Source organism: Caloenas nicobarica, chromosome 9 (genome assembly GCF_036013445.1).
Source record: "Caloenas nicobarica isolate bCalNic1 chromosome 9, bCalNic1.hap1, whole genome shotgun sequence".
In the NCBI taxonomy this organism is placed as follows: Eukaryota; Metazoa; Chordata; class Aves; order Columbiformes; family Columbidae; genus Caloenas; species Caloenas nicobarica.
In genome coordinates this window covers 22,099,596-22,123,204 of record NC_088253.1, presented here as the reverse complement: position 1 = coordinate 22,123,204, position 23,609 = coordinate 22,099,596, and the positions used below count along the sequence as shown (strand labels likewise).

Sequence of the window (23,609 nt, the reverse complement as noted above, 5' to 3'; positions counted from 1 at the left end):
CATTGGAACAGGCTGCCCAGGGCAGTGCTGGAGTCACCATCCCTGGAGGGGTTGGACAGACGGACATGAGGTTCTCAGGGACATGGGGCAGTGCCAGGGGTGGGTTATGGTTGGACTTGATGATCTTAAAGGTCTTTTCCAAACAAAATGATTCTGCAATTCTAAGCGAGGAGAAGGAAGCTCTGGTGACCTCTGCATCAGAGATTCAACCAGGAATACGGAACCGAGAGGATTTTCCCAACCGTTGTGCAAATAGGGGCGTTCGGTACGGGAGGGTCCAACTTAATGCCATAAACCAGATGGGATTAGGAGGGATTTGCAGAGGTCCCGTCTGGAAGAGCGGCTTATCAAGGTTCGTAGCAGCCGTGTCACAACGGTACACGGGGTTGCAACACGTTGTTGTATTGTGTGTTCATGTTGGGTTTGAAGGGCTCAGTGAGCAGCTAGGACCTCCTGAGCTGGGCGCAGGAGACGCGGTGTGTGGGGGACACAGCGTGGGGTGGCCTTGGGAGGGTGGGCTGGGCTGGGAGATGACATGGGAGGACTCAGGTGTGCACCAGGACCCCGACATCTGTGGGTCTGAACCGCATCCCCTGGCCCATGAGATCATGGAACGTGAGTATCCTTTGGGGTTTGGAAGGTTTTGTAGTGTTTTGGGTCTTTTTAATGCAAATTAATTTCTTGTTGGGCAAGTGGCTCTGTGATGCTGAAGTGTCCTGATGGCCCTGCCCCACACATCGCGCTGCCCCACTTTTCTGGGGCTCAGCTCACCCCATAGGCTCAGCCTATGGAGTTTGCATGCAGGACCTGGGCTTTGGGGCTTTTATCAGACCTTTTATCTCATTTCTCCCCACTCTTGCTCTGCCCCCATTCCTTACAGCAGGATTTTGCATCACATCCTTCTGCCTTTGAAACCCCGGCTGCTTTCCTGTGCCTTGTGCCCAGCCCCGGGCTGATTTTGCACAAGGGCGTGAAGCAAAAAATTGCCCAATACTTCAGTAACTTCCCCAAAAGATGTGTTTCTCCTCGTAGGTGGGGACTCAGCACCGATCCCTCCTCTCCGCCTCCCTCCTGGTGCTGGAGAACCAGCCCCAGCAGATGTGAGCTTGGCTGTCTCGCCTGCTGCTGGAGTCGTGCCGCGTTGTGATGGGGGAAGGAAAATAGGGCACTTATCGCGTGTGACAGACACAGCCACCCCCGGAGCCTTTGTCTGCAAAAAGAGGGGATGGAATGGTAAATATCCACGTCAGGCCGGGGGCAGAGGCAGCTCTTCAACACTGCAGCACCGGTGGGGCTGAGGGTGCCCAGGGGGTCCCCAGGAACGCACTGAGGAGGGAGGTGGGTGCTGGGGGATGTGAGGATGGGGCGGTGGTGGGAGACGGATTTTGGCTGGGGAGGGGGCTGGGGAGAGGGGTCGCTCTCCAAGGACAGTATTTTGTGGAGTGGTTTCCACAAGCTGCTTGGAAAGTCTCCAATCTTGGGTTAACAACCCAACCTGAACCTTGGTGGAGATGGGTCCCCCAGGTCCTTGGCCACTTCCAGCTGAGGTGATGTGCCACGGCAGGGTCACAGGGTGGCTGCCTTTCCTCATTAAGGTGAATTATTCCTGGGGAGCTAACAAAGCAGGTGGAGGAGGCACAAACCTGCTCGGCTCCCGTCCCGGTGCCGGAGGCTGGGTTTGGTTTGGTGCCAGGAGCCGGCACCTCGCCGCGGTTTCCGTCTCCGGTGCAAACCCAAGGTCAGCACTGGAAGCAACAGATAAAAAAACACAGCCTTGCAAATCGTACTTTAGATATCAGGCATACGAGTCAAAACCCAACCAGCAAAAGCCGGCAAGGGAAGGGCAGTAAAACCCTCATCATCGTGTTATATAAAAATTTGGGGACCCAGGATGTGTTTTTACATGTCGCTTGCAATTTCTGAAAACTGACTTAATTATCATAATCGCCCTCAGCAGACAGTCAATTAGCAATGCTCTTGGATTCCTGCTGAGCTCGAACTTTGTGTCACAAACGCGTTGCTCCCTCCGTGGGCTGAAGCTGATGGGGGGGGGACGGGCAGCATCCCCTCCGCGCGGGGACGGACGGGGCGCCGAGCGGTTTTGTGCTAATTGGCACCATCTGAGCTCTCCTGACGAGGATGCTCTGTGGCAGGAGTGACTCACCCATCTCTCTCGCCCCTGCATGGCTTGAAAAGACTTGAAAAGCCATGCAGAGGATTTTGACTCTTTTCCAAGGATGCCCTTGTGCAGCAGCACCTGGGTCTGGGGATGCTGCAGCACCGCTCCTGGCAATATTTCCCTGGGTTCCCTGGGACCTTTGCTCCCCCAAACCATCCCACTTTGGGGACAGCCTGTTGAATTAATGTGAGCAGTGGCTGACAAGTGACAGGGACATTCTGGGAGGGCTGAGGTGCCCTGGCAGAGCCTGGCAAGGATGGAGGTGGAGGGGTGGGTGGCCTCCTCTGTGTGGTCATTTGCCTTATGTCTGAGACTCCCTGTCCTAAGCACCACAAAATTGTCACCTTGGTGTGTAACACCCGCTTTGGGCCATCCCTACCAGGGGTCTCACCCTTCCCCTCTCTCTCATCTCTTGCCACAAATCCGTGGAGCTTTTTATCCAGTGGTGCCTGGGGAGAAGCCGGACTCACCGACGCTGCCTTCCAAGGGAGCAATAATTCCCTTGAGCGCTGCACCGGCTGCTCTCTCCTGGTTTCTCATCCTCACTGGGGCTTTTCTCCCTCTGATCTCAATTGGTACTTTTTTTTCCGTGGAGTGGCTCACCTGGGGAGGAGCAGAGCAGGTAACTCACAATCCTCAGGGGTCCGAGTGATGAGGAGGCTTAAAAAATAGCTAAAAGTGATGGAAAGGGCTGGAGAACTCCCCTTTGATAGATGCTCCATCTAACCGTGCTTAATATTTTGCATGTCTATGTGTGCAGGAGCTTGGACAGGCTGTTTTGGCGGAGGGGTGATGAGCTCGGTGTGGGAATCTCAGAGCAGGGCAGGTGCTCTCGCGGGGGCTGTGCTGCAGGGAGCCGGCTCTGGGGAGCCGGCCGTGCTCGGCCGGCCGTGAAAACCCTGGCAAAAATTACACAATGAGGGTTGGTTTGTTGTTTTTTTTTTTTTTTCCCCTTTTCTGCGAGCCGGCGCGGCAGCCAGCCGGGCTGTGCGCGCAGCCGTGCGTGCCTGCGTGGGCGGCCGGGGGGGACGCGATGCGCCCGGGCTCCGCAGGGAGGGACCGCATCGTCCCCGCGTCACCTGCATCCGCTGCTCCCCCGCATCCCGGCCGCGCTGGACCCGGCCACGTCGGATGCCGCTGACCCGCCGGCGAGCAAAGGTTCGCCGAGGCTCCGGGGTGCAGGTAAAAGCTCAAAGAGGCGGGGAGGGAAGGGACCAGGGGGGAGACGCCAGCTCTGCTGTGACCCCACGCGAGGACAGGCCTCGGCAGCACAGTCCCCCCTGTGCTGGGGTTTAATCCGTCCTCGCTCCCCGTCTTGTGCTGCGAGATGAGAACCTGCTTTCTCGTGGATGAAGCGTCACCATCCTATCTTTAAACTCAGCCCATCGGGTGCATTCGTCCTCCCCGGGTAGGATGGAGGGTCTCTGGGTGCCCCGTGGGTCCCCAGGTTCCATCAGCAAATATTTTGGCCATGCTGCTGCGCTGGCTGCATCTTTAACCATGAACCTATCGGAGGCTGGAGGCAGCATCTCCCATGGGAGCAGGGGGGCTGAGTGTGTTCAGGGCAGGGAAAATCCTCCTGTGTTTTTTGGGGAGCTTGTTTCCAAAATACAGCCTGGCCCCTGGGGTCCCCGGGTGCAATTTTGCTGGGTAAAAATAGGAATTGCAGATTAAATAGCTCCATTTCGGGGCTCCCTGAGAATGTGCGTGTGTGATGGGGGGGGGTGAAAGCTGGGCCACTGGCGAACATTAAAGGAGAAGCCGCTGCTCGGCACAAAAGCCGGTCTTACACAGCGCAGGTCTATTCAAGAGACATTTAATTCTCTTCTGAAGTCCGGGCGAGCGGGGAGCTGCCATCTGGTGTCTGATGGCAGCGGGAAGAAAAGGCTCTTTGCAAAGTGAGGGCGAGCTGGGAGCTCACTGGGCTTCAGGTTGTCTTGAAACGGCTCCGTTTCTAAGGCTGAGCGAGTTGGCTTTGTAAAGTGACCCGTGTGAGTTAATACTGGCTTTAGGATGGGGAAGGGTCCTGCCTGCGGCTGCCTGACCCCCCCCAGAGTGATGCTGGGGCTGGGAGAAGAGCCACAGCTGGGGAGGAGACCCAGGGGACCAAGGGGGTTCCCATCACCTGCCAAACAAAAATCCTCCTCTGCATCGGGGAATGCCAGGGGGTGGGATCCTGCTCTCGGGCTCTCCCGGTCCCGGCGCAGCGCTGGGTGCTGATTCTGGCGTGCACCGAGTGCGCTCGGTCTCTGCTCCGCCTGGATGAGCACAGCTGAGCACAGGTCTCAGCTCACAGCCTCCCCGGTGTTCCGGGAATTAGTTTTATGAAGTTGCAGAGGTTGTAACTTTTCAGCCTGCAGAGTGGCTGGGCAGCGGCTGCAGTTGGGGGAGCACAGCTGCGGCTTGGTGAGGACGCGGCTTAAGCCTGGATCAAACGGGGACCGTGTCCTCGCTGCCAGTGCAGATCCCCAGCGGGGACAACAAACTCCATCCCGGGGAGTTTCAGCTTCTCGAAGTCCCAGCGCTTGTTTAAGCGAGGAAGTTTCTGTGTTTAAGTGTTTGTGAGGCACTTTGGGAGGAAGGGTCGTTGCAGTACCTCTGGGTTTAGGGTGGTTTGGGGGATCCAGCACTCAACGGGACTGTGTCCCTCAGCCGTGACCCTGCTGCCAGGGTGTTCTCGCTGTGGGCATGACACAGGGGAACAAGATTGACCAGTTCCCCAGAGGAAACAGGCTGTTCCCTTACGGCACAGGGAGTTTTCCTTGGCAGAAACACAGCTGTGCCCAGGATGCCTTTGCTGGCTCAGTGCCTGCCGCGGCACCTCTCCCCGGTGCAGAGGTGGATCCGTGGATGCGATGGGGTTGGGTGGCTGCTTGGTTGGGTCGCCATCCCTGGAGGGGTTTAAAAGACACGGAGATGAGTTTCTTAGGGACGTGGGCTAGTGCCGGAGTTAGGTTATGGTTGGACTCGATGATCTTGAGGGTCTCTTCCAGCCGAAATGATTCCACGATTCTCTGGTACCCAAAGATGCTGCAGTGCCGTGGTGCAAGTGATGTGCCCGTGTCAGACCCCGCGGTCTGGCTGCACAGTGGGTGATACAAACCCGAGGGCGTGCGGGGATCTGGATACACTTCTGCACAGGGTGGATGAGACAAGCGTGGATCTCCGTGCCCGGCTGCAGCGTGGAAAAGCGCCAGCACTGAGAAATGGCACTTTGCCCTGTCCTGCCAGCAGCAGTGACTCCCCGTGTCCCCCCTGCGTTGGGGCTGTGTCCTCTCCAGGGCAGGAGGAGATGTTGTGAGAGGAGGTAGCATCGTACTGTCTCCCTTAGGCAGGACATGTCCCTTGACACAGCTGGGAAATGGTGACACAGGATGTGTTTAAACCTCCTTTGCTGCAGAGCAAGACCAGGGCAAGATGCTGCAGGAGCATCTCTCACCCTCGAGCTGTGAGCAGCAACAGGGACAAACGTGGCCCTTGGCACATTGTGGATGCGCTGCTGGGGATCTCGACAGAGCTCGTGTCGGTTTGTGGAAGTCGAAGGAGCAGAGATGTCCCCTCTGGGCTGTCAAGCTGAGTCTTGCAAGAATATTTGTGTCTTTTCCCCTTTCCTGCAGCAGCATCTCTAATAGGGAACGCAAATGGACTGGATGTCCCCAGGGGCTTTCAGAGCCCTTGCACTGTGTTTTTGGGTGACATCCCAGCACCCAAGGAGCAGAGGGACAGGAGGGTGGTCCTCTTGTAGCTACAAGAAGACAGCCAGGGGTTTCTTTGGTTTAATTACAGTTTTTAATCGCCCCCGATGGCTCCAGATGCGCGTGTGGGTTCCAGCGCTGTCATTACGCAGGATGCCGCCCATGGACCGAGCTGATAATGAGGATTAGATGAGTTTGTCATCCAGTTCTGGGGATGGCACAGGCAGGGGAACCAAGGAGAGCTGGGACATAGCCTGGCTGCATCCTGCTCCCCACTGGGATTGCCATCGCAGCAAACTGGGACTGGGTAGTTCCCAAGTTGTGATGAGCCAGAAATGCTGGGTTCAAAGGCAGATCACGGATGAAAGCTGCTTGCACATGGATGTGCACCTCCAGGCGCATCGTTCAGATCTACCCCAGCATTTCTTTTTAGGAAAAACAGGCTTCTTCCAAACTTTCAGGGCGCCGCAGGTTTCCTGTGACGTTTGCAGGGTGCCGGGAGGTCGGGGTGACAAGTGCGGCTGGTTGGTGGGTACGTGGCTGCTCGCTGAAAGTAAAACGGTGGAGGCCAAGAGAAGTCACGAGATTTGAACCATTTTAAAAGTGAGTTGCCTGCCTTGGGATGTCTCCTGCTACTTGAATATCCTCTGATGAAACCTCTCAGAGCTGCCTGTCTGTCCGTCCATGGCTCCAACCAGCTTTTTCGTGCTTGCTGATATTCCCGGGATGGTGTCTCCAGTGGGAAGATGTGAATTTCATAGAATTGTAGAATAGTTTGGCTTGGAAAGGACCTTCAAGGCTCATCCAGTGCCCCCCCTGCCACGAGCAGGGACATCTTTACCAGCTCAGGTTGCTCAGAGCCCCGTCCAGCCTGGCCTGGGATGTCTCCAGGGATGGTTCATCCACCACCTCTCTGGGCAACCTGGGCCAGTGGTTTACCACTTGGAGAATACAGATGTGCTGGAAGGTGGGTGGTGGGACGAGCGGTCAGGCTGATTTTCCTGTGTGGATGGAGCTCAGGCTGCGGGAGCTGGGGCTTTTGCTTTGTAATTTTGCTGTTCCTTTCCTGGATTTGTTCTGCTGGAGCAACACCTGAGTTGTGGGGTGGGTACGGGGCTGAGTTTGAGGCTTGTTTTGCTTGTGAAGCTCTTTTGGGCTCTGTGCTGGAGGGCTGGAGAGAAGCAACTTGGAGGCTGTGCAGACACCTGGGCACCTACAGCAGCTGCCAGCACCTTAAAATGCTTTTTGTGGCCTTCTCTCAAGGGCAGAGCTTTATCGAGAGCTGGTCAGAGAGTGATTAAACCCTCTGCAAGCCAAATGCACTTACTAATGCTGTCTGCAGCCCTGGTCGGGTTTCTGCTGAGCTTGCAATGCTGCTGACACCCACTGCAAGTTCTGGGGTCTCACTCTGCCTGTACCCCAAGTGCTCCATCCCAGAGGGTGGTGGGATGTATGTCTGTGGAGGAGGACATGAGGGATGCTGGGGAAACATGAGTTAATGTGTTTTAGAGCAGTTGTCTGGGCAGTGGAGTGTGTGAGAGCGGTGTGTGAGCTCCTGCAAGCTGCTGCGTGCAGAGCAGCCCCGGACCTGCTGCCCGGAGGGGACAGGGACCGGCAGAGGCTGGTCAGGCAGTGATGCCAGCTGTGCACATCTGGCAGAGATCTCGGGGATGGCTCTCTGTCCCTCTGAATCAGAGCCAGGCTGCACCATTGCTTGCGTCCTGCCCTGTCTCCTGTTATTCCAACCCCAAATCCTGGGGTCAGTTTTGGGGCCCCCAGGACAAGAAAGCCCTTGAGGTGCTGGAGTGAGTTCAGAGAAGGGAACGGAGCTGGTGAGGGGCTGGAGCACAAGTGTGATGGGAGCGGCTGAGGGAGCTGGGGGTTCAGCTGGAGAACAGGAGCTGAGGGGAGACCTTCTGATCTCTGAACTGCCTGGAAGGAGCTTGGAGCCAGGGGGGGTCGGGCTCTGCTCCCCAGGAACAAGCGCCAGGACCAGAGGAAACGGCCTCAAGTTGCGCCAGGGGAGGCTGAGGTTGGATTTGGGAACAATTTCTTCCGCAAAGGGCTGTGGGGCATTGGAACAGGCTGCCCAGGGCAGTGCTGGAGTCGCCATCCCTGGAGGGGTTGGACAGACGGACATGAGGTTCTCAGGGACATGGGGCAGTGCCAGGGGTGGAGTAACGGTTGAACTCCATGATCTTGAGGGTCTCTTCCAAACAAAATGATTCTATGATTCTATGAAAATACAGCCTGAGATGTTCAGAAACGAGCTCGTGCTGCCAGCGTCGTGAGGAGGCAGCTCTGAGCCCAACTGCAGGTGCTGGAAGGGCTGGATGAGGATGTCCCTGCTCCATCCCTGCAAAAAGGGACTTTGCAGCTGACTGGGGAGTGGGAAGGGCTGGGGGCGGGTGGATGGGTGGATGGATGGATGGATGGGTGGGTGGGTGGGTGGATGGTCCCTGCAGCTGGAGGGGCTGGCTGGGGGTGGTTGTGCTGCCTGGGGGGGCCGAGCCGGGCTGCAGCTGGCTGGCTCCCCATGGGCACGCTGCCATCCCGCCTGTGCCGCAGCCTCGCGGCTGCTCCTCTTGGCCCATCACCGATGTTCTCTGCTCGCTGACTGCGGCACCGTCCTTGCAGCAATCCCGGGACCCGGGTTTAGGTGCGTGCAGGGGGAACATGGGGTTTGGGGTGAGGGATGGTGGGTGCCAGCAGAGGGGGTAGGCGACTGCTCGGTGTTGGGTGCATGTGGGTGCACGGGTTTCTGCCACCCTACACGATTTTTCTTTCAGTCCCTGATGTGTCTCAGCCCTGGGGGCTCCGGTGACAGGGGCTTTTCCCAGCATGATGCTCAGGAAGGGAACAGTGCTGTGCCTTTCCCTCTCTCCTGTGGGTCCCAGCACCCGCTGACCCACAGGGGCCCTGGGGAGGAGGAGGAGAATGAGGCACTGCTGGGAGAGCTGCTCCTCCTGCAGCGGTTTATTTTCCCAGTCCCTGAGCTGGGACACTGTGTTCTGCTTGATGGAACACTTCAGATTTATTTTCCTTTTGTCTGATGAACTGGACATTAGTCATTTGGGGTCGCTAGTCTTTGAGCTGAAAAAAATATGTTGGTTTTTTTTTTTTTTGCGCCCTGAGGGTGGTTGCCTGTGTGCTGGCATCAATTTCCCAAAGGCAGCGGGATTGTGGCAGTGCTGCTGTCATGCTGCCCTGGGATGTCACCCCTTTACCTGTGCTGCCATCCCTGGGATGTCACTGCTTCACCTGTGCTGCCGTCCCTGGGGATGTCACCGCTTCACCTGTGCCGCTGTCCCTGGGTTGTCACCGCTTTACCTGTGCCGCTGTCCCTGGGATGTCACCGCTTTACCTGTGCTGCTGTCCCTGGGATGTCACCGCTTTACCTGTGCCGCTGTCCCTGGGGATGTCACCGCTTTACCTGTGCTGCTGTCCCTGGGATGTCACTGCTTTACCTGTGCCGCTGTCCCTGGGATGTCACCGCTTTACCTGTGCCGCTGTCCCTGGGATGTCACCGCTTTACCTGTACTGCTGTCCCTGGGATGTCACTGCTTTACCTGTGCCGCTGTCCCTGGGATGTCACCGCTTTACCTGTGCCGCTGTCCCTGGGATGTCACTGCTTTACCTGTGCCACTGTCCCTGGGGATGTCACTGCTTTACCTGTGCCGCTGTCCCGGGGATGTCACTGCTTTACCTGTGCCACTGTCCCTGGGGATGTCACCGCTTTACCTGTGCCGCTGTCCCTGGGATGTCACTGCTTTACCTGTGCCACTGTCCCTGGGGATGTCACTGCTTTACTCGTGCCGCTGTCCCGGGGATGTCACTGCTTTACTCGTGCCGCTGTCCCTGGGGATGTCACTGCTTTACCTGTACCGCTGTCCCGGGGATGTCACTGCTTTACCTGTGCTGCTGTCCCTGGGGATGTCACTGCTTTACCTGTGCCGCTGTCCCTGGGGATGTCACTGCTTTACCTGTGCCGCTGTCCCGGGGATGTCACTGCTTTACTCGTGCCGCTGTCCCTGGGGATGTCACTGCTTTACCTGTGCCGCTGTCCCGGGGATGTCACTGCTTTACCTGTACCGCTGTCCCGGGGATGTCACTGCTTTACCTGTGCTGCTGTCCCTGGGGATGTCACTGCTTTACCTGTGCCGCTGTCCCGGGGATGTCACCGCTTTACCTGCGCCGCTGTCCCGGGGATGTCACCGCTTTACCTGTGCCGCTGTCCCTGGGGATGTCACCGCTTTACCTGTGCCGTTGTCCCTGGGGATGTCACTGCTTTACCTGTGCCGCTGTCCCGGGGATGTCACTGCTTTACCTGTACCGCTGTCCCGGGGATGTCACTGCTTTACCTGTGCCGCTGTCCCTGTGCCGCTGTCCCTGCACTGGCCCCATGCCTGCCAGCCACAGTGGGTTGCTTGTACCAGGCTTGCTTCTCAAAACACATCTCCTGCCACCTCCTGGGACACTCACTGAGGACACAGGTGACTCTCTGATGAAGAAGCAGCTTCAGGGCAGCCCCTTCTTTGCCCCTTTTTCTGCACAGCACCTGCTGTGGTAGCACCTGGGGTGTGCAGGCACCGGAGCATCGCAGTCCAGCGCTGCCCAGTGCTCCCAGTGCTCCCCGGAGATCAGAGCTGCCTGTGACTGCTGGACCTGCTCTGCAGGACCTTTGTAATCCAGGTTGGACACCAAAACTCATTCACCTAATTGCAGTCCAGAGCCCTGCATCCGCATCCCATGATGGCTTCTGTTGCGTTCAGCATCCCCTTTCCATTCCCAGTTTAACCAGGTCGGTGCATGTTTAACACTGGGATGCTCCACCCCGGGGTGGGTCACATTTCCAAACAGGGTCAGGCAGAGCTGTGAGGAGAGAGGAAGATGCTTCTCTGGGGCCGTCTTGGAAAATCAGCCGAGTGTTTGCCAGCTGCCGGCCCAGTTTTGCCTGTCAGGCTGTGAGATGTCACAGCCCAAATGTGGCATATGGAGCTTGGGCTCAAACTGTCTCTTTTCTGGCCTAAAGGATGAAAAACCCACTCGAACGGTGCAGAAAGCACACGTGGGTGTGCTGATTCATGTGGCTGGTGGGAGCAGCCAGGTCTGCCTGGTGCTGCCCTGTCCTGTCCCTCCAGCTGCTGATGGGCATCCTGGGGACACAGGAGGTGGTGGCCTCTGGTCTCCTTACCCAAAGGCCATGGTGGCAGCTCCCTGGGCTCCTCTCCTCACTCTTGTCCCTCCCTTGACTTTCAGATGTCCAGCGGTAACCTGGCCCCCCACAGAAGGACCTGCCTGCCTTAACCAGCCCGTCCTCCCAGGCACCCCACCAGTGATGACCTCGACACCCCAGTGAGGGTAAAAGGACAAGGACCGAGTCCCCCCAACACCACCCTCTCCCCTGGGAGAGCCATGGAGGCCCCCCTGGATGTGCCCGTAGGGAACCTCATTGACTTTGATGCCGAAACACCCCCCTGCATCCCCTCGGAGCCCTCTCCTCCCACCACCCCCGGTGGCAACGGGCACCTGGGGGACATGGGGGATGCAGCCGGGGAGGAGAGCGATGCCACCGAGTCGGCGGACAGCGAGAACGACATGGGCGACTCTCCCAGGCACTGGGGCGGGTATCGCCGCTCCTCCTCCGCCGAGTCCTTCTCCTCCAGCCAGAGCACCGAGTCGGCGCGGGACGAGACGACGGCTGAGCGCCGGGAGTTCATGCGGCATTACGTGGAGAAGATCTTCACCGGGGGGTGAGCGAGGGGGCTGGCGAGTGCTGCCAGGGGACATCCCACAGGATGGGAGCTGGCTGCTTGGAGCATCGCTTTGTGTCCTTCTCCATGCTTGGATACCGCAGCTTGTTGCTCCTGGCAATAACGTGGTATTGGAGCTAAGCGGGGGATCATAGAACCACAGAACTGTTTGGGTTGGAGGGACCTTCCCAGCCCCCCCAGTGCCCCCCCTGCCATGAGCAGGGACATCTGCACCAGTTCAGGTTGCTCAGAGCCCCGTCCAGCCTGGCCTGGGATGTCTCCAGGGATGGTTCATCCACCACCTCTCTGGGTGACCCGGGCCAGGCTCTCACCATCCTCAGTGTAAAAAATCTTCCCTCTCCTCTTCTTTTCCCCCCTTTCCCATGCTGGGGTCTTGCTATGGTGGGGGTCTCCGTCTCCTCCCCTCCTCTGCGCATCTGTGCTGCTGCTCATACCAACATCAGCAGCTCATGTGTGCCCCCAGCTCCCCCCGCAGCCCTGCATCCCCCCCAGCTCCCATGGCTGTGTGTCAAGCAGGATTGAGCAAACCCAGCGTGACGAGCCGTGAGGGGGGTTGTTTTTGCTCAGGGGCAGAGCGCCTGTCTCTGGAGCTCAGCTTCTGCTCCGGCTGGCCTTGGCTTTTCCCTTCTCCCTCTGCCTTTGGTTTCCCCCCTGCCAGGGAGGAAGAAAAGAGCAGCATGAGATGGGGGGATGATAAAATTGATGCTCCCCTTCTCCTCTTCCTCTGCCTTCCTCTTGGCATTGCAGCACTGAGAGTGATGATGTAGGGGAGCTGTGCTGGCTGGATGGGGGATGCTGGCCACATCCTCAACCTTAATAATATATATTTTTTTTTCTTTCTCCCCATTTCAGAGAGGATTTGGAGCAAGAGGAGAAGGCCAGGTTTGGGGAGCTCTGCAGTGGCGAGAACGGGAAGGGCAGGGAATGGTTCGCCAGATACGTGAGTGCCCAGGTAAGGGGAGAGATGGGTGAAGGAGTGGGGATCCTGAGCTTGGGCTTTGGAGCAGTGTGGGCAGGAAACTTAATTTAGCAATGGCCCAAAGCAGTATTTTTGGAGGGCAGGAACTTGGACAAAGGGAGGAACTTCAGTAGAGCGAGACGCAGAAGTGAATAAATGCACCTCGAGGCGGTTAAATACGTGCTTGCTGCAGTGTGGGAGAGAAGTCATCTGTTTTATTTAAAATTAAATCCCATCAGCACTCAGAAATGTCCTGTTCCTTAGAAATAACAATTGGGAGAGGCAAACCACTGTCTCTGCCCCGCTCCCTGCAGCGGGGGGACGCGGGGGAGGACGAGGTTGCTGAGCTAAACCCTGGGCTTTGTGCCTGCAGCGCTGCAACTCCAAGTGCGTCTCGGAGCAGACCTTCTACCGCCTGATGCAGTCCTTCGCCCTCGTGCTCTTCGAGTAAGTCGGGGGGATTTTGGGGCTCCTTTGGAACCACTAAAAGCCCCTGAGATCAGAGCCATGGCTGCAACCGTGGGCAGCAACCATGAGGCTGGTTGGGTTGCCATTGCTGTGTGTCTTCACTGAATTGTCTTTCCATGTCAGGTGTCACCAGATGGATGACTTCAGCCCTGCCAAGAACCTCATGACCATGTGTTTCACCTACTACTATGTGGGTAAGAGGTGCTGGAGACTGGTGGTGAGCTGTGCCCTGTGCTTGGGAAGGGTGATGGATGGGTGCCCAAGCTTGGTTTGCTCTGGCTTTCTCCATGAAATTTCTTCCCGGAAAGGGCTGTCGGGCATCGGAACAGGCTGCCCAGGGCAGTGGTGGAGTCACCATCCCTGGAGGGGTTGAACAGACACGGAGATGAAGTTCTCAGGGACGTGGGGTAGTGCCAGGGTTGGGTTAACGGTTGGACTTGATGATCTTGAGGGTCTTTTCCAACCAAAATGATTCTGTGACTCTATGACTCTGATATCAAACAGAAAAGAACCTCCATGACCCAGAAGCTGTGCAAACCTTCTGGAGACCCTTGCTGGGGTGGTACCTCATGCTCACGCTGGTTTGTCATTGCTTCTAGCCAGGGATATTTGTACATTGTAATCCCCAGGTGTTCCACAACCTTGGGGATGTGGTGTGAAACCCCTGGCCCAGAAGCAACTTGATTCTTTGCTTGGTGTGTTGTGGTCACTCATCCACAGGGGCTGGATTTTCTATCCAAAATGGGGGGCAGGATAAAGACCTACAGGAATTGGGCTGGGATGTTTCTGTCTGGCTCCTGGTCTCCACTGTGTGTCTTGTAGCTGGGAGCAGGTTCACCGGGAGCTGGCAGCACCCAGGACCGTGGGGCCAGCTGAGCTCCTGCCATGTTTCCCACAGGCAAGACCCACGCGCTGCCCTTGGAGGCCAAGGAGAAGCCCACGGGCAGCATCGACTCGTACCTGAAGTCGGCCAACAGCTGGCTGGCGGAGAAGAAGGACATCGCAGAGCGGCTGCTGAAAAACACATCGGCCAAGACGGAGAACGTCAAGGGTTTTTTCGGGGGCCTGGAGACCAAACTGAAGGGTCCTACCACCAAAAAGAACGAGTGGGTACTTTGCCATTGGGTGGGCATGGTGGGATGAGGCTGGCACCCATAACATGGCCAAGCCAGAGACCTCCTGGGTGTAGGGCTACCATGAACTAGGGGTTATCATGGCCATGGGAATACTGTTTCTAGCCTGGTCCTTTTGGTCACTGGGCATCGTATGGTCTGGGAGTCCCACATTCCTTGGGCATGGAGATATGTGGTTCCAGGAGACGGTACTGTTGCTTAGTGGTCTTCTGCATCATCTCCGTACTGGGTCCGACTGGGATGGACATCAGGGTCTCTTTGGCACCTTTCTGGCCCTGGGAACAGTGGCATGGGAGCAGAGGGTCTTTCACATGAAGGTTCTCCTCTTGCCAGGGGAGCCAGGGCTTTGTCGTGTGGCTGTCGGGGGTGACAGGCTTTTCAGGAGCTGACACTGATTTCTGTGCCACAGGGAAGGAGAGGACAAACCAAAGGAGAAGCTGAAGAAGACAGGTGAGTGGAGCCAGCACTGCTAAATGAGGCACGGTCAAGGCATCTCTGGGGAAGGAGAGAGGGTTGGAAGGTCCTGTCCCTCAAGCATCCTTCTGAGATGCCTCGATCAGAGCTCATATCTGCCCAAAAAGGGCAGCCAAATCTCCTCCTCACGTTGCCTGGGATGTGTTGGGGATGAGGATTTGGTTTGCAGACCTTGTCATCACCAAGCTGGCGGGGGAACACAAAGTCTGTGCATGAGTGGGAAGGTGGGAGTCAGCCAGACCTCAGCAGGTAACTGAGTGTCCTCACAGTTTCTGTGCAGAGCCCAGAGGAGGAGGACAAGAAAGGAGAGAAGATCTACCTGTACATGCACCTCAAGCAGCAGCCCATCTGGTAAAGCCTGCCCAGGGCAAACTGGGATCGCTGGTGGGGGTTTGTGCTCCTCACCCACATGTTCCCCAGACTTTCATGGGTGCTTTCAAGCTCTAAAAGAGTTTGCCATGGCTTTCGCACATCCCTTGTGCTAGCAAGAGTGTGTTTGTAGCCACACAAGGAGCTGGTCCAAAAATGGCCCAAACTTGCCCGATTTGCATCATTTCTTGGTTCCCAAAATGTGGGTGAACTTGTCCTTGGGGGGACCTGGGGACAGACTGGGGGAGATGGGGGGTGGCCATCCCCAACACCTCCCTCCCTTCCCTGCAGGCACAACCTGAGGTTTTGGAACGCCGCCTTCTTCGACGCCGTGCACTGCGAGCGCAGGAAGCGGTCCCCCACCACCAGGTAGGACATGTCCCCATGGGAAAAGGAGATGCCGTGTCCCCTCCAGCCCCCGGCACTCCCCTCTGCTCCCAGCCTACCGTGGGGAAATGCTCTGCTTTCTGACCCTGATTGCAAAGCTACTGGGGCTGCTGAGCTGTGGGGTGGGCTGGTGAGATCGGCATCTTCTTAAGGATTTGGGAATGTGAAAGTTTTTTTGCTCATTTTGCATTGTTTTTGCAAGAGCAAAGCCCAGAAAACCCAGCCAGGGTTCAGGCTTTTGGTGTTTAGTTTACAAGCAGATCTGGGAAAAGATGCTCAGTGCAGCCCTTCAGGGAGGTGCAGGGGACAGGGAGGGGACGCCCTGGGTCCCCACTGTCCCCAGTGTGGGGACCGACCCCCCAGAAAGGATGAGAGCTGGAGATGGCAGCACAGTCAGCCCCAGGGTGGGGACAAACCCCGGCAAGGAAAGGGGCTGCTCCTTTCGGAGGGGGAATGTTGTGCAGGGAGTGTCTGGGTGCCTGGGCACAGGGGGTACGAGGGTGGGGTAGATGCTCCCCAGGGTCGTGCCCATCTCTTGCTCCACTACGGAGCTGCCACGAGGGCTTTTCCCACGAGGATGATTCATTCCATGAATCCCACCAGGGTGATTCATTCCTGTCTCAACTGCAGTTTCACCTTTCCGAAGCTGGAGCATGCTGCTGCTGTGCTTTAAGGCTTTGAGCTCTTGGAGTGAGAGTTGTTGAGCTCGGAGCACATGCACAGCACTTTTCTGAGCAGGGACAGCACTTCTGGAAGCAGCCAACCCTCCTGCGTCCTCTCCAAAACCTGTGCGATAGGACAAGGGGTGATGGTTTTAAACTAAAGAGGAGAGATTCAGGCTGGACATGAGGAAGAAATTGTTGCCCCTGAGGGTGGTGAGAGCCTGGCCCAGGTTCCCAGAGAGGTGGTGGATGAACCATCCCTGGAGACATCCCAGGCCAGGCTGGACGGGGCTCTGAGCAACCTGAGCTGGTGCAGATGTCCCTGCTCATGGCAGGGGGGGCACTGGGGGAGCTGGGAAGGTCCCTTCCAGCCCAAACTACTCTTTGATTCTGTGATTCTAAGCCCCAGCAGCCCTGGCTCACACCATGGGATGCTCTGCCAGGCTCAGCGCACTGATCGATCTCTGCCTTTTCCTTTATTGCTTTGCATTTACTTTTTTTTCCAAGCAAGCCACCGAAAGAACCTTTAGAACAGTAATGTAACCATAACTGCATTTACTTTGATTAAGCCCCAAATTAGTAGCAGCAAATGCCTTGCAAGGACAGACGCCACCAGCAGCTGCTCTCTGCTCCCAGCGCCTTTCGCAATTAATCTGATGGCTGAGTCTGCTGCAGAAACAACTGCACTAATGAATGAACATCGGGAGCTGCAGCCCGGAGCATTCCCAGTATCTCCAGGGGGTTGGAAGGTGGTGGTGACCCCCGCTTAGTCCTCCGCAGAGGATGATGGAGGCGACTGGGTGAACTGGGCTGCTGGACTGAGGGTTAAAATCCCTGACAGGAGGAGCTGGTTGGTGGGAGCTGGTGTTCCATGGGTTGGGTTTGGAACACTAAGGATGGTGTTGGACCATGGCAGGTGCCTGCAGAGCCTGTGGTGACTGGTTCGTGGTGGTGCCCATCCCCATGGGACGGTCAGGGCATCACCAGGGCGGCCGGGATGCAGTGAGAGCCGGGGAGGGCAGGTGATGGGGGGAAGGAACCAGAACTAAACTCCTCTTTTTCTCTCTCTCTTTCCTCTCTCTGTCTCTAACAACCTTCTTCCATCTCTTCTTCTCTCCTTTCCCCCTCCATCCCTCTCTCTTGCATGATCTTTCTCGCACCACTTTTGTCGGCCCCGTTTCTGCCGCCGCTCCAGAGGGAACGCTGGGGAGGAAGAGGAGCAGAGGTGTGTCTGTCCCTGTTCTTTGGTGCTTTAGTGTCTAGAGGCTGATGCTCACTTCAGGTCCAAATCCTGCCCTGGGGAAGGGGGATAATGTTGTCAGGGGGGTGGCTCTGAAAGGCCCTTTCTCCACCGGGGAGGAACGGCTGCCGGAGGTTTGACTTCATGTGCATCACCCTCTCAAACGGGCCAGAAAGGTATAGATTGATCCCTCTTTAATGCAGCTTTTTCAAACAGAAACCTGAGCCATTTCAAGCTGTGATATTTTATGGTGGGAATCGGGTGCCCAGCTGCTGGGGGAGCCAAGGGCTCGTGCTGGGAGTGGTTCCCTGGGCAGGTTTTGGACATGAACCGAGTCTCTTCGTGCAGAAATCACCCCCCTCTCCTGTCCTTCCCGCTTGCTCCCGGCTTCTGCTGCCATGTAGAGGTGCTGAGGATCCTTTGCCAGCTGAAAAAGCCGGTCCTTTGATTTTTTTTTTTTTTTTTAAATGCACTCTGCTGCCATCCCGAGATAAAAAGAAAAATGCAAACGGCGGCTGCATGCCACGATCGTGAGCGTGTCCTCCGGGCAAAGCAGCCGCATCCACCTGTGCTCCGAGCTGGGATCAGGAGAGTCATTGCTAGAGCGTGGGATATTCCATCTCAGAACAAATCACTGCAAGCGATGGCATTAGCAAGAGGATGAAGGGCTCTTTGAAGCTTGGCAGTAAATCTTCTGTGTAGCTAAGGGATGTGCTGGCAATAGGATAACTTAAATGTTGCTCCAATAGAGCATTGCTGGGTGGAAGGCTGCTGATGAAAAACTAGTGATGCTGAGGGATCCGATCTGAGGGTTCTCACCAGCACCTGGCCATGGTGAGGCTTTCCTGGGTACCTCGAAATACAGAGCAGGTGTTCGCACAGCCCATGGGGTCACACACCCCAGTGTCTACCCCGCTGTGCTGGGATAAAAATCAAAGGGTTTGAGTAGAGCCACATATGGGCTTTCCCCCATCTCAGGCGTGTTACTCCCCAATAACAAGCCAGAAGCACAGCGAATTTTTCTTATGCACTTTGATAGTTTTGTTTCTCCCCTTCCTCCCTCAAAAACATAAAAAGGCAGGAAAAAAAACCTAGTTACAAACACGCTTATTCTGTAAGTGGAGCCAGTGAGATCTGTGAAGTTTTGCTTCCAGATTTCAAAGCCCCTTAATTTGATTCTCCCCCTTTCTTTTCAGCTTCCAGATTTGGATGTGGTTTTTATTTGCTATCGTAAGCTTTATCTGGGAGAAATTACACCTTTTTTTTTTTTTTCTTTTAAAAATCCCTTTAAACATATCGTATAAGTTTCCAGAGCCCTATAACTATAAGCAGCTCTCCCCTGGAGCCTGAAGGTTCAGCTCAGCAGCTTTTGCACCCCTGACTGGTGCGACTCGGGTGAGGACCCACTGCTCTCCGTAGCCCAGCCTGACCGAACACTCATCCTTTTCCAGTTTCACCAGCACAACCGTGCTCTCGGACTGAGCTAAACCCACTGAATTTACCATCAGACACCCCTCTTCCAGCCGCCGTTTCCACCCAACGCTGCTCCCCCATCCCGCTTGCCGTGCTGAGGAGCTACAAGCGTGCGATCCTCTCCTGGTGTTCTCCTCTTCCTTCTCCTCCATGAAGCTATTTTTTCTTCTACCTATCCCTGTTTTTCCTCGCTTTTCCTCCTCTTATCCTTGGCTGTAACCTCACCCGACTTTATGGGAGGGGGCTGGCTTCACCCTGGACCTGTGGTTTCCCCGGCGTGCATGTACTGACCCCCCTCTGCCACCACCTGAGCGTTACGTCAGTGACACAAGCTTTATTCAGCTTTATTCCCAAAGTCCCTCAAGTGGGACACCAGGATGAGTTGCATCAAGGACAACCTTGAATTGGTTGCAAATGTTTAGAGCTTAAAACCCCCTTCCTTTAAGGCAACGCTGCAGTTGGGTTTGCTGGGGAGCTGGAGTGGAACTGGGGCATCTTTGGGGTCGTTCTGTGATTTTTGCCCTGAGTGGGGCCGTGGGGAGGGGAACGGGAGCCCCTGTGCTCTCAGAGGGGGAGGTATGTTTGAAGAGCAGCTTGCTTGCTGTTCAGGGAGTTGGAGCCCTTCTGCAGATGAAGGAGAAGTACCTGGTAGGTGGGGGGGCTTCAGCAGAGCCCTGGTAGGATGGCCACCCCCAAAAGCTGCAAACCCCGCATTGTCCCAAAACAGGGTCCACCCGGTAGGTGATAAGCCAAATTTTAGCACACAGAGAAGAGATATTGTTTATCATAGAGCTGTGCAAGTCTGGATGCTGGAATAAAGCCAGCATGCCAGGAAGAAAAGTAACAGCCATTATATATAAAATCTTACCACCACACTCACACCCTCGGGGCAGCCCTAAAGAGACAATTGGTTACACATTTGCATATTGGTTACATAACCATTTTAGAATATAGTGAGCAACGTTCAGCTAAAGGACACTTTATCCAACAGTCTCGAGATATGTGTTAAACCAAGACCCAACTAGTTGGGCAGGTTCCAAAATGTCTAAAGCTGCAAGATCATTAGTCTCGGTAGTTTCTGATTAGGTGGTCTGCAAGTCACTCTTATCTTTGTTAGAGGAGAAGACTGGCATAAAACTGAGAGGATTTACATATCTTTAGGTTAGCAATTGCCAGCTCCTTCTTTTAAGTGGTAATGACTACACCCCTGCATCCCCCATCATCCCCTTCCTGAAGCGATGGCACTGATGGTGACAGACCCAATCTCCGTGCTGGGGAAGCCGATGCTATTTCCTGGCTCTTAATCAAGGTTTTTAGGAGAAAGCCAAGGCTGAAGAAGATATTTTTCCTGGGATGTCTCTTGCTTTGTCCCAGGGTGAGAGATCTGCGAGTGGATGTAGGTGTATGAGCTCATCCAGCACCACACGAGCTCTCGGTGTCCCCAGCCAGCGTGGTCCGGGGAGAGAGGGGGATGCAGGCAGAGGGTCCTGGGGTGACAGTGATGCCAGATGGGTTTGTGCCTCGCAGGGAGAAGTGGTGCCACATGACGCAGGAGGAGCGTGACGACAGCCTCCGCTTCAATGAGAACATCACCTTCGGGCAGCTGGGGTGAGTGGGGCGCGGGGACCATCCCTCCTGCAGCTGTGTGTCCTTGCCAGCTGTGTGGGGGGGACCCCTTACAGATGTTTGCCCACTGGGGACATCCATTATGGTGCAGAGGATGCTTGAAGCATCTCCCCAGGGCTTGCTTCTGCCCCTTACATTGCCCAAAAAAAAAGACGGGGCAATGAAGCTGGTGAAGAGGCTGAAGCACAAGTGTGATGGGAGCGGCTGAGGGAGCTGGGGGTTCAGCTGGAGAACAGGAGCTGAGGGGAGACCTTCAGATCTCTGAACTGCCTGAAAGGAGCTTGGAGCCAGTGGGGGTCGGGCTCTGCTCCCCAGGAACAAGCGCCAGGACCAGAGGAAACGGCCTCAAGTTGCGCCAGGGGAGGCTGAGGTTGGGTCTGGGGAACAATTTCTTCCCCAAAGGGCTGTGGGGCATTGGAACAGGCTGCCCAGGGCAGTGCTGGAGTCACCATCCCTGGAGGGGCTGGATAGACGGACATGAGGTTCTCAGGGACATGGGGCAGTGCCAGGGCTGGGTTATGGTTGGACTCGATGATCTTGAGGGTCCCTTCCAACCAAAATGATTCTGTGACTCTAAATCCGGACACTGCAGGGACATAACACACTCTCCCACAGCCGAGCATCATCCCAGTGCCTGGTACAAGGGTCTGTGGTGAGGAAGAGGAGGGTGAGGGGAAGCACAGGCAGTCTGGCCCTTCCCTCGCCAAAAGCATCTCTATCCTTCCTCAGCACCTTCATTCACAACATGCTGGCATTTGGCCTGAACAAGAAGCTCTGCAGCGACTTCCTGAAGAAGCAGGCGACCATTGGCAATTTGGATGAAGGTAGGGACAGCCCAGGGGATGTGCACCCCCTTTTCGGGGTCCCGAAAGGATGGAGCCCACCTGCCTGGCCGGGATGCTTCAGCATCCCCCCAGCACCCTTTTCTCTCTCCTCCACAGAGCAATACAAGCTGCTCAGTGACCACATCGAGCAGATGGCAACCGAGTAACTGCCTGGCTGGCACGCTGTGGCAGAGAGACAGCAGCCAGAGTGGGGAGTGGAGGAGAGAAACCCACCTCTGTGGCTACCTGAAGCTGAAGTTGGGCTACTTAAGGATTCACACACACAAGCTGCAATAAAACCTGCATGATCGTCCACCAAACGTTAGAGCTGCACCAGGCAGCCTGTAGAAATAGGAGCCAAACAGCACCCCCTGCTTACCAGACCCTCCTGCAGCTATTTTCAAAGTAGACAGTCCCCAAAGAGTATTTTGTCACAAAAAACCAAGAAAAATGTAAAAAGAGAGCGACGGCTGCAGCCCCCCTCAGTGTGTTGATAGGGAGTGATCGCTGCAGCCCCCCATGAAACGCAGCCTGCGGTCTTTGGTGTTTCATAGCACGACAGCAGCGGGTGCGGAGCTGCCAGATGTCTTTGCTGCTCGGTGCCTTTCCGAGGCTGCCGTGGATGGGTGTAAATCCTGAGAAATGCAAGGCTGCGACTCTCCCGCTGCCTTTCCCCCGCCAGCATCGCTGGGCGAGCACCAGGGAGGCTGGAGCTGGACCGGGAATGCGGGACGTGATGGTGGGAGCCGCATCCAGCCACCAAGGGAAGCCGCTGCGGGGAGAAAGCAGCCGGTTCTGCCTCCAGTTTGACCCGTTTCCCTCCGCAGCGAGGCACTGGGCATTCCCAGCATGGGAGTTTGTCCTCAGCCGGCTGCTGAGGATGGGGATGCTCGAGATGCGGCAGCGCGTGGGAGGTTCTGGGTCAGGCTGGCAGCAGGTTGTGTTGTGTATTTGGGGATGTCACCACCGCCTGGGGACAAAGCACTGCTGTCCTCAATATAAAGCTCCTTGGGAGGAACGTCTCCCCTTGGGAAACCTTCCCTGTGTGGTTTCGTACCTCCGGGCGGAGAGAAAACACAGTTTGCTCGGTATCATTAGCCAGGATCAGCAGGAAAAAAGCCATGGCCTTGGGCGGGAAAGAACAGCGAGAAAGCGGCTTGGGAGGAGGTAGAAAAGCAGCAGCGAGGCAGATTCCCCCTGTGTCTGCTCCGTGATGCATCGTCAGGGCTGCCACAGGCTTGTGGCATTTCCCAAAGGCTCCTGCCGTGGTGTTATTAATAAATTAATCACCCTCTTTCCCCAGTCTGCACCTCGCTGCTCTCTCCTTTCCCAGCCCCTTTGCTCCAGCTCATAATCGATCAAACCTGAAACAGCCCTGTCTTATGTACATCTATTCCGCTCCAGCAATGGCAGCTACCTGGTATGCAACACAACGAATTTTTTTTTTCCCCACAAACATTGTCGCGGCATTTGCAGAGAGGCTGGGGATGCGGTGACATCCCTGCTCCGATGGGAAAAGCTCCTCGAGCAAGAGGAAACCCCAACCGAGGGTCCGGCGCTCAGTCTCACCCCCAAAACCTTGTCCTGAAACATAAATCCGTATTTCAAGGGACCACCAGCCCGTTTTTTCCTCCCGCCATCAGCTGTATCCCATAAGACAAATAGCATAATGGGGTTTTTTCCGTGTAGTTTTTAGGCTCCGATGGCATTTCCTAGCATCAAAATGATGCTTTTACCTAAGCTGGGCTTCCCTTGCTGCTGGATCTCATAGGCAGAGTTATCAGATAAAGGTTTTTGTTGGGGCGAGGGGCTGCCGGAGGGGACGAACGTGCACGTTCGTCCCCTCCGGCAGCCCCTCGCCCCAACAAAAATCCTTCTAATGGAGAAGATGTGCTGGACCACAGGTATCAGGCAGCTCAGCACCGGTACCTGCATCCCGGAGCATCCCATCCTTGTAGCATCCTCGAGTTTGCCTCTACTCTCCCTAATCTCGCTTTGTTTATTATTATTATTTTTTTTCCAACGTGAAAAAAAAAAAAAAAAGTTCAGCAGTGAAGTATATATTATTTGCATGTGTATTTTTCTAAAAAAAAAAAATAAAATAAAAGAGGAAAAAAAAAAAAGGTAAAATAAAATAAAAACTGTCCATAAACCCTCCCCGACTGGGACTGCGTGAAGGATGGGGTGAGAGAGAATAAATTGTCTTAAAAATTACTTTCTTGCTCAGCCGTTGTCGTGTCTTTTAATCAGATGGATCTTCTCCCTGCTGCCTGCTTGGCCCCAATGGTCCCTGGTGCCTTCCCCACCTCAGCCCCCATCAGCTTCTCCCTTTTGATAACCTACTTTT

The 23,609-nt window shown here is 55.7% G+C and overlaps 1 protein-coding gene across 3 annotated transcripts in view; it reads left to right on the top strand.

Annotated features, from left to right (window-relative positions):
* Positions 1–23,039, top strand: part of KIAA0513 (KIAA0513 ortholog) — a 28,445-nt gene extending 5,406 nt beyond the window's left edge. For 2 of the 3 annotated variants that reach the window (XM_065640919.1, XM_065640918.1), the window contains 12 exons: positions 11,134–11,627; positions 12,501–12,600; positions 12,980–13,053; positions 13,198–13,268; positions 13,973–14,180; positions 14,617–14,657; positions 14,951–15,032; positions 15,342–15,419; positions 17,295–17,324; positions 20,340–20,420; positions 21,168–21,262; positions 21,380–23,039. In XM_065640919.1, the coding sequence (XP_065496991.1) occupies positions 11,290–11,627; positions 12,501–12,600; positions 12,980–13,053; positions 13,198–13,268; positions 13,973–14,180; positions 14,617–14,657; positions 14,951–15,032; positions 15,342–15,419; positions 17,295–17,324; positions 20,340–20,420; positions 21,168–21,262; positions 21,380–21,429 (1,248 nt within the window). In that variant the 5' untranslated portion in view covers positions 11,134–11,289 and the 3' untranslated portion in view covers positions 21,430–23,039. The remainder of the gene's footprint in view (positions 1–11,133; positions 11,628–12,500; positions 12,601–12,979; positions 13,054–13,197; positions 13,269–13,972; positions 14,181–14,616; positions 14,658–14,950; positions 15,033–15,341; positions 15,420–17,294; positions 17,325–20,339; positions 20,421–21,167; positions 21,263–21,379) is intronic. The other variant, XM_065640920.1, reaches the window with a different exon arrangement.
* The last annotated feature ends 570 nt before the right edge of the window (positions 23,040–23,609 follow it).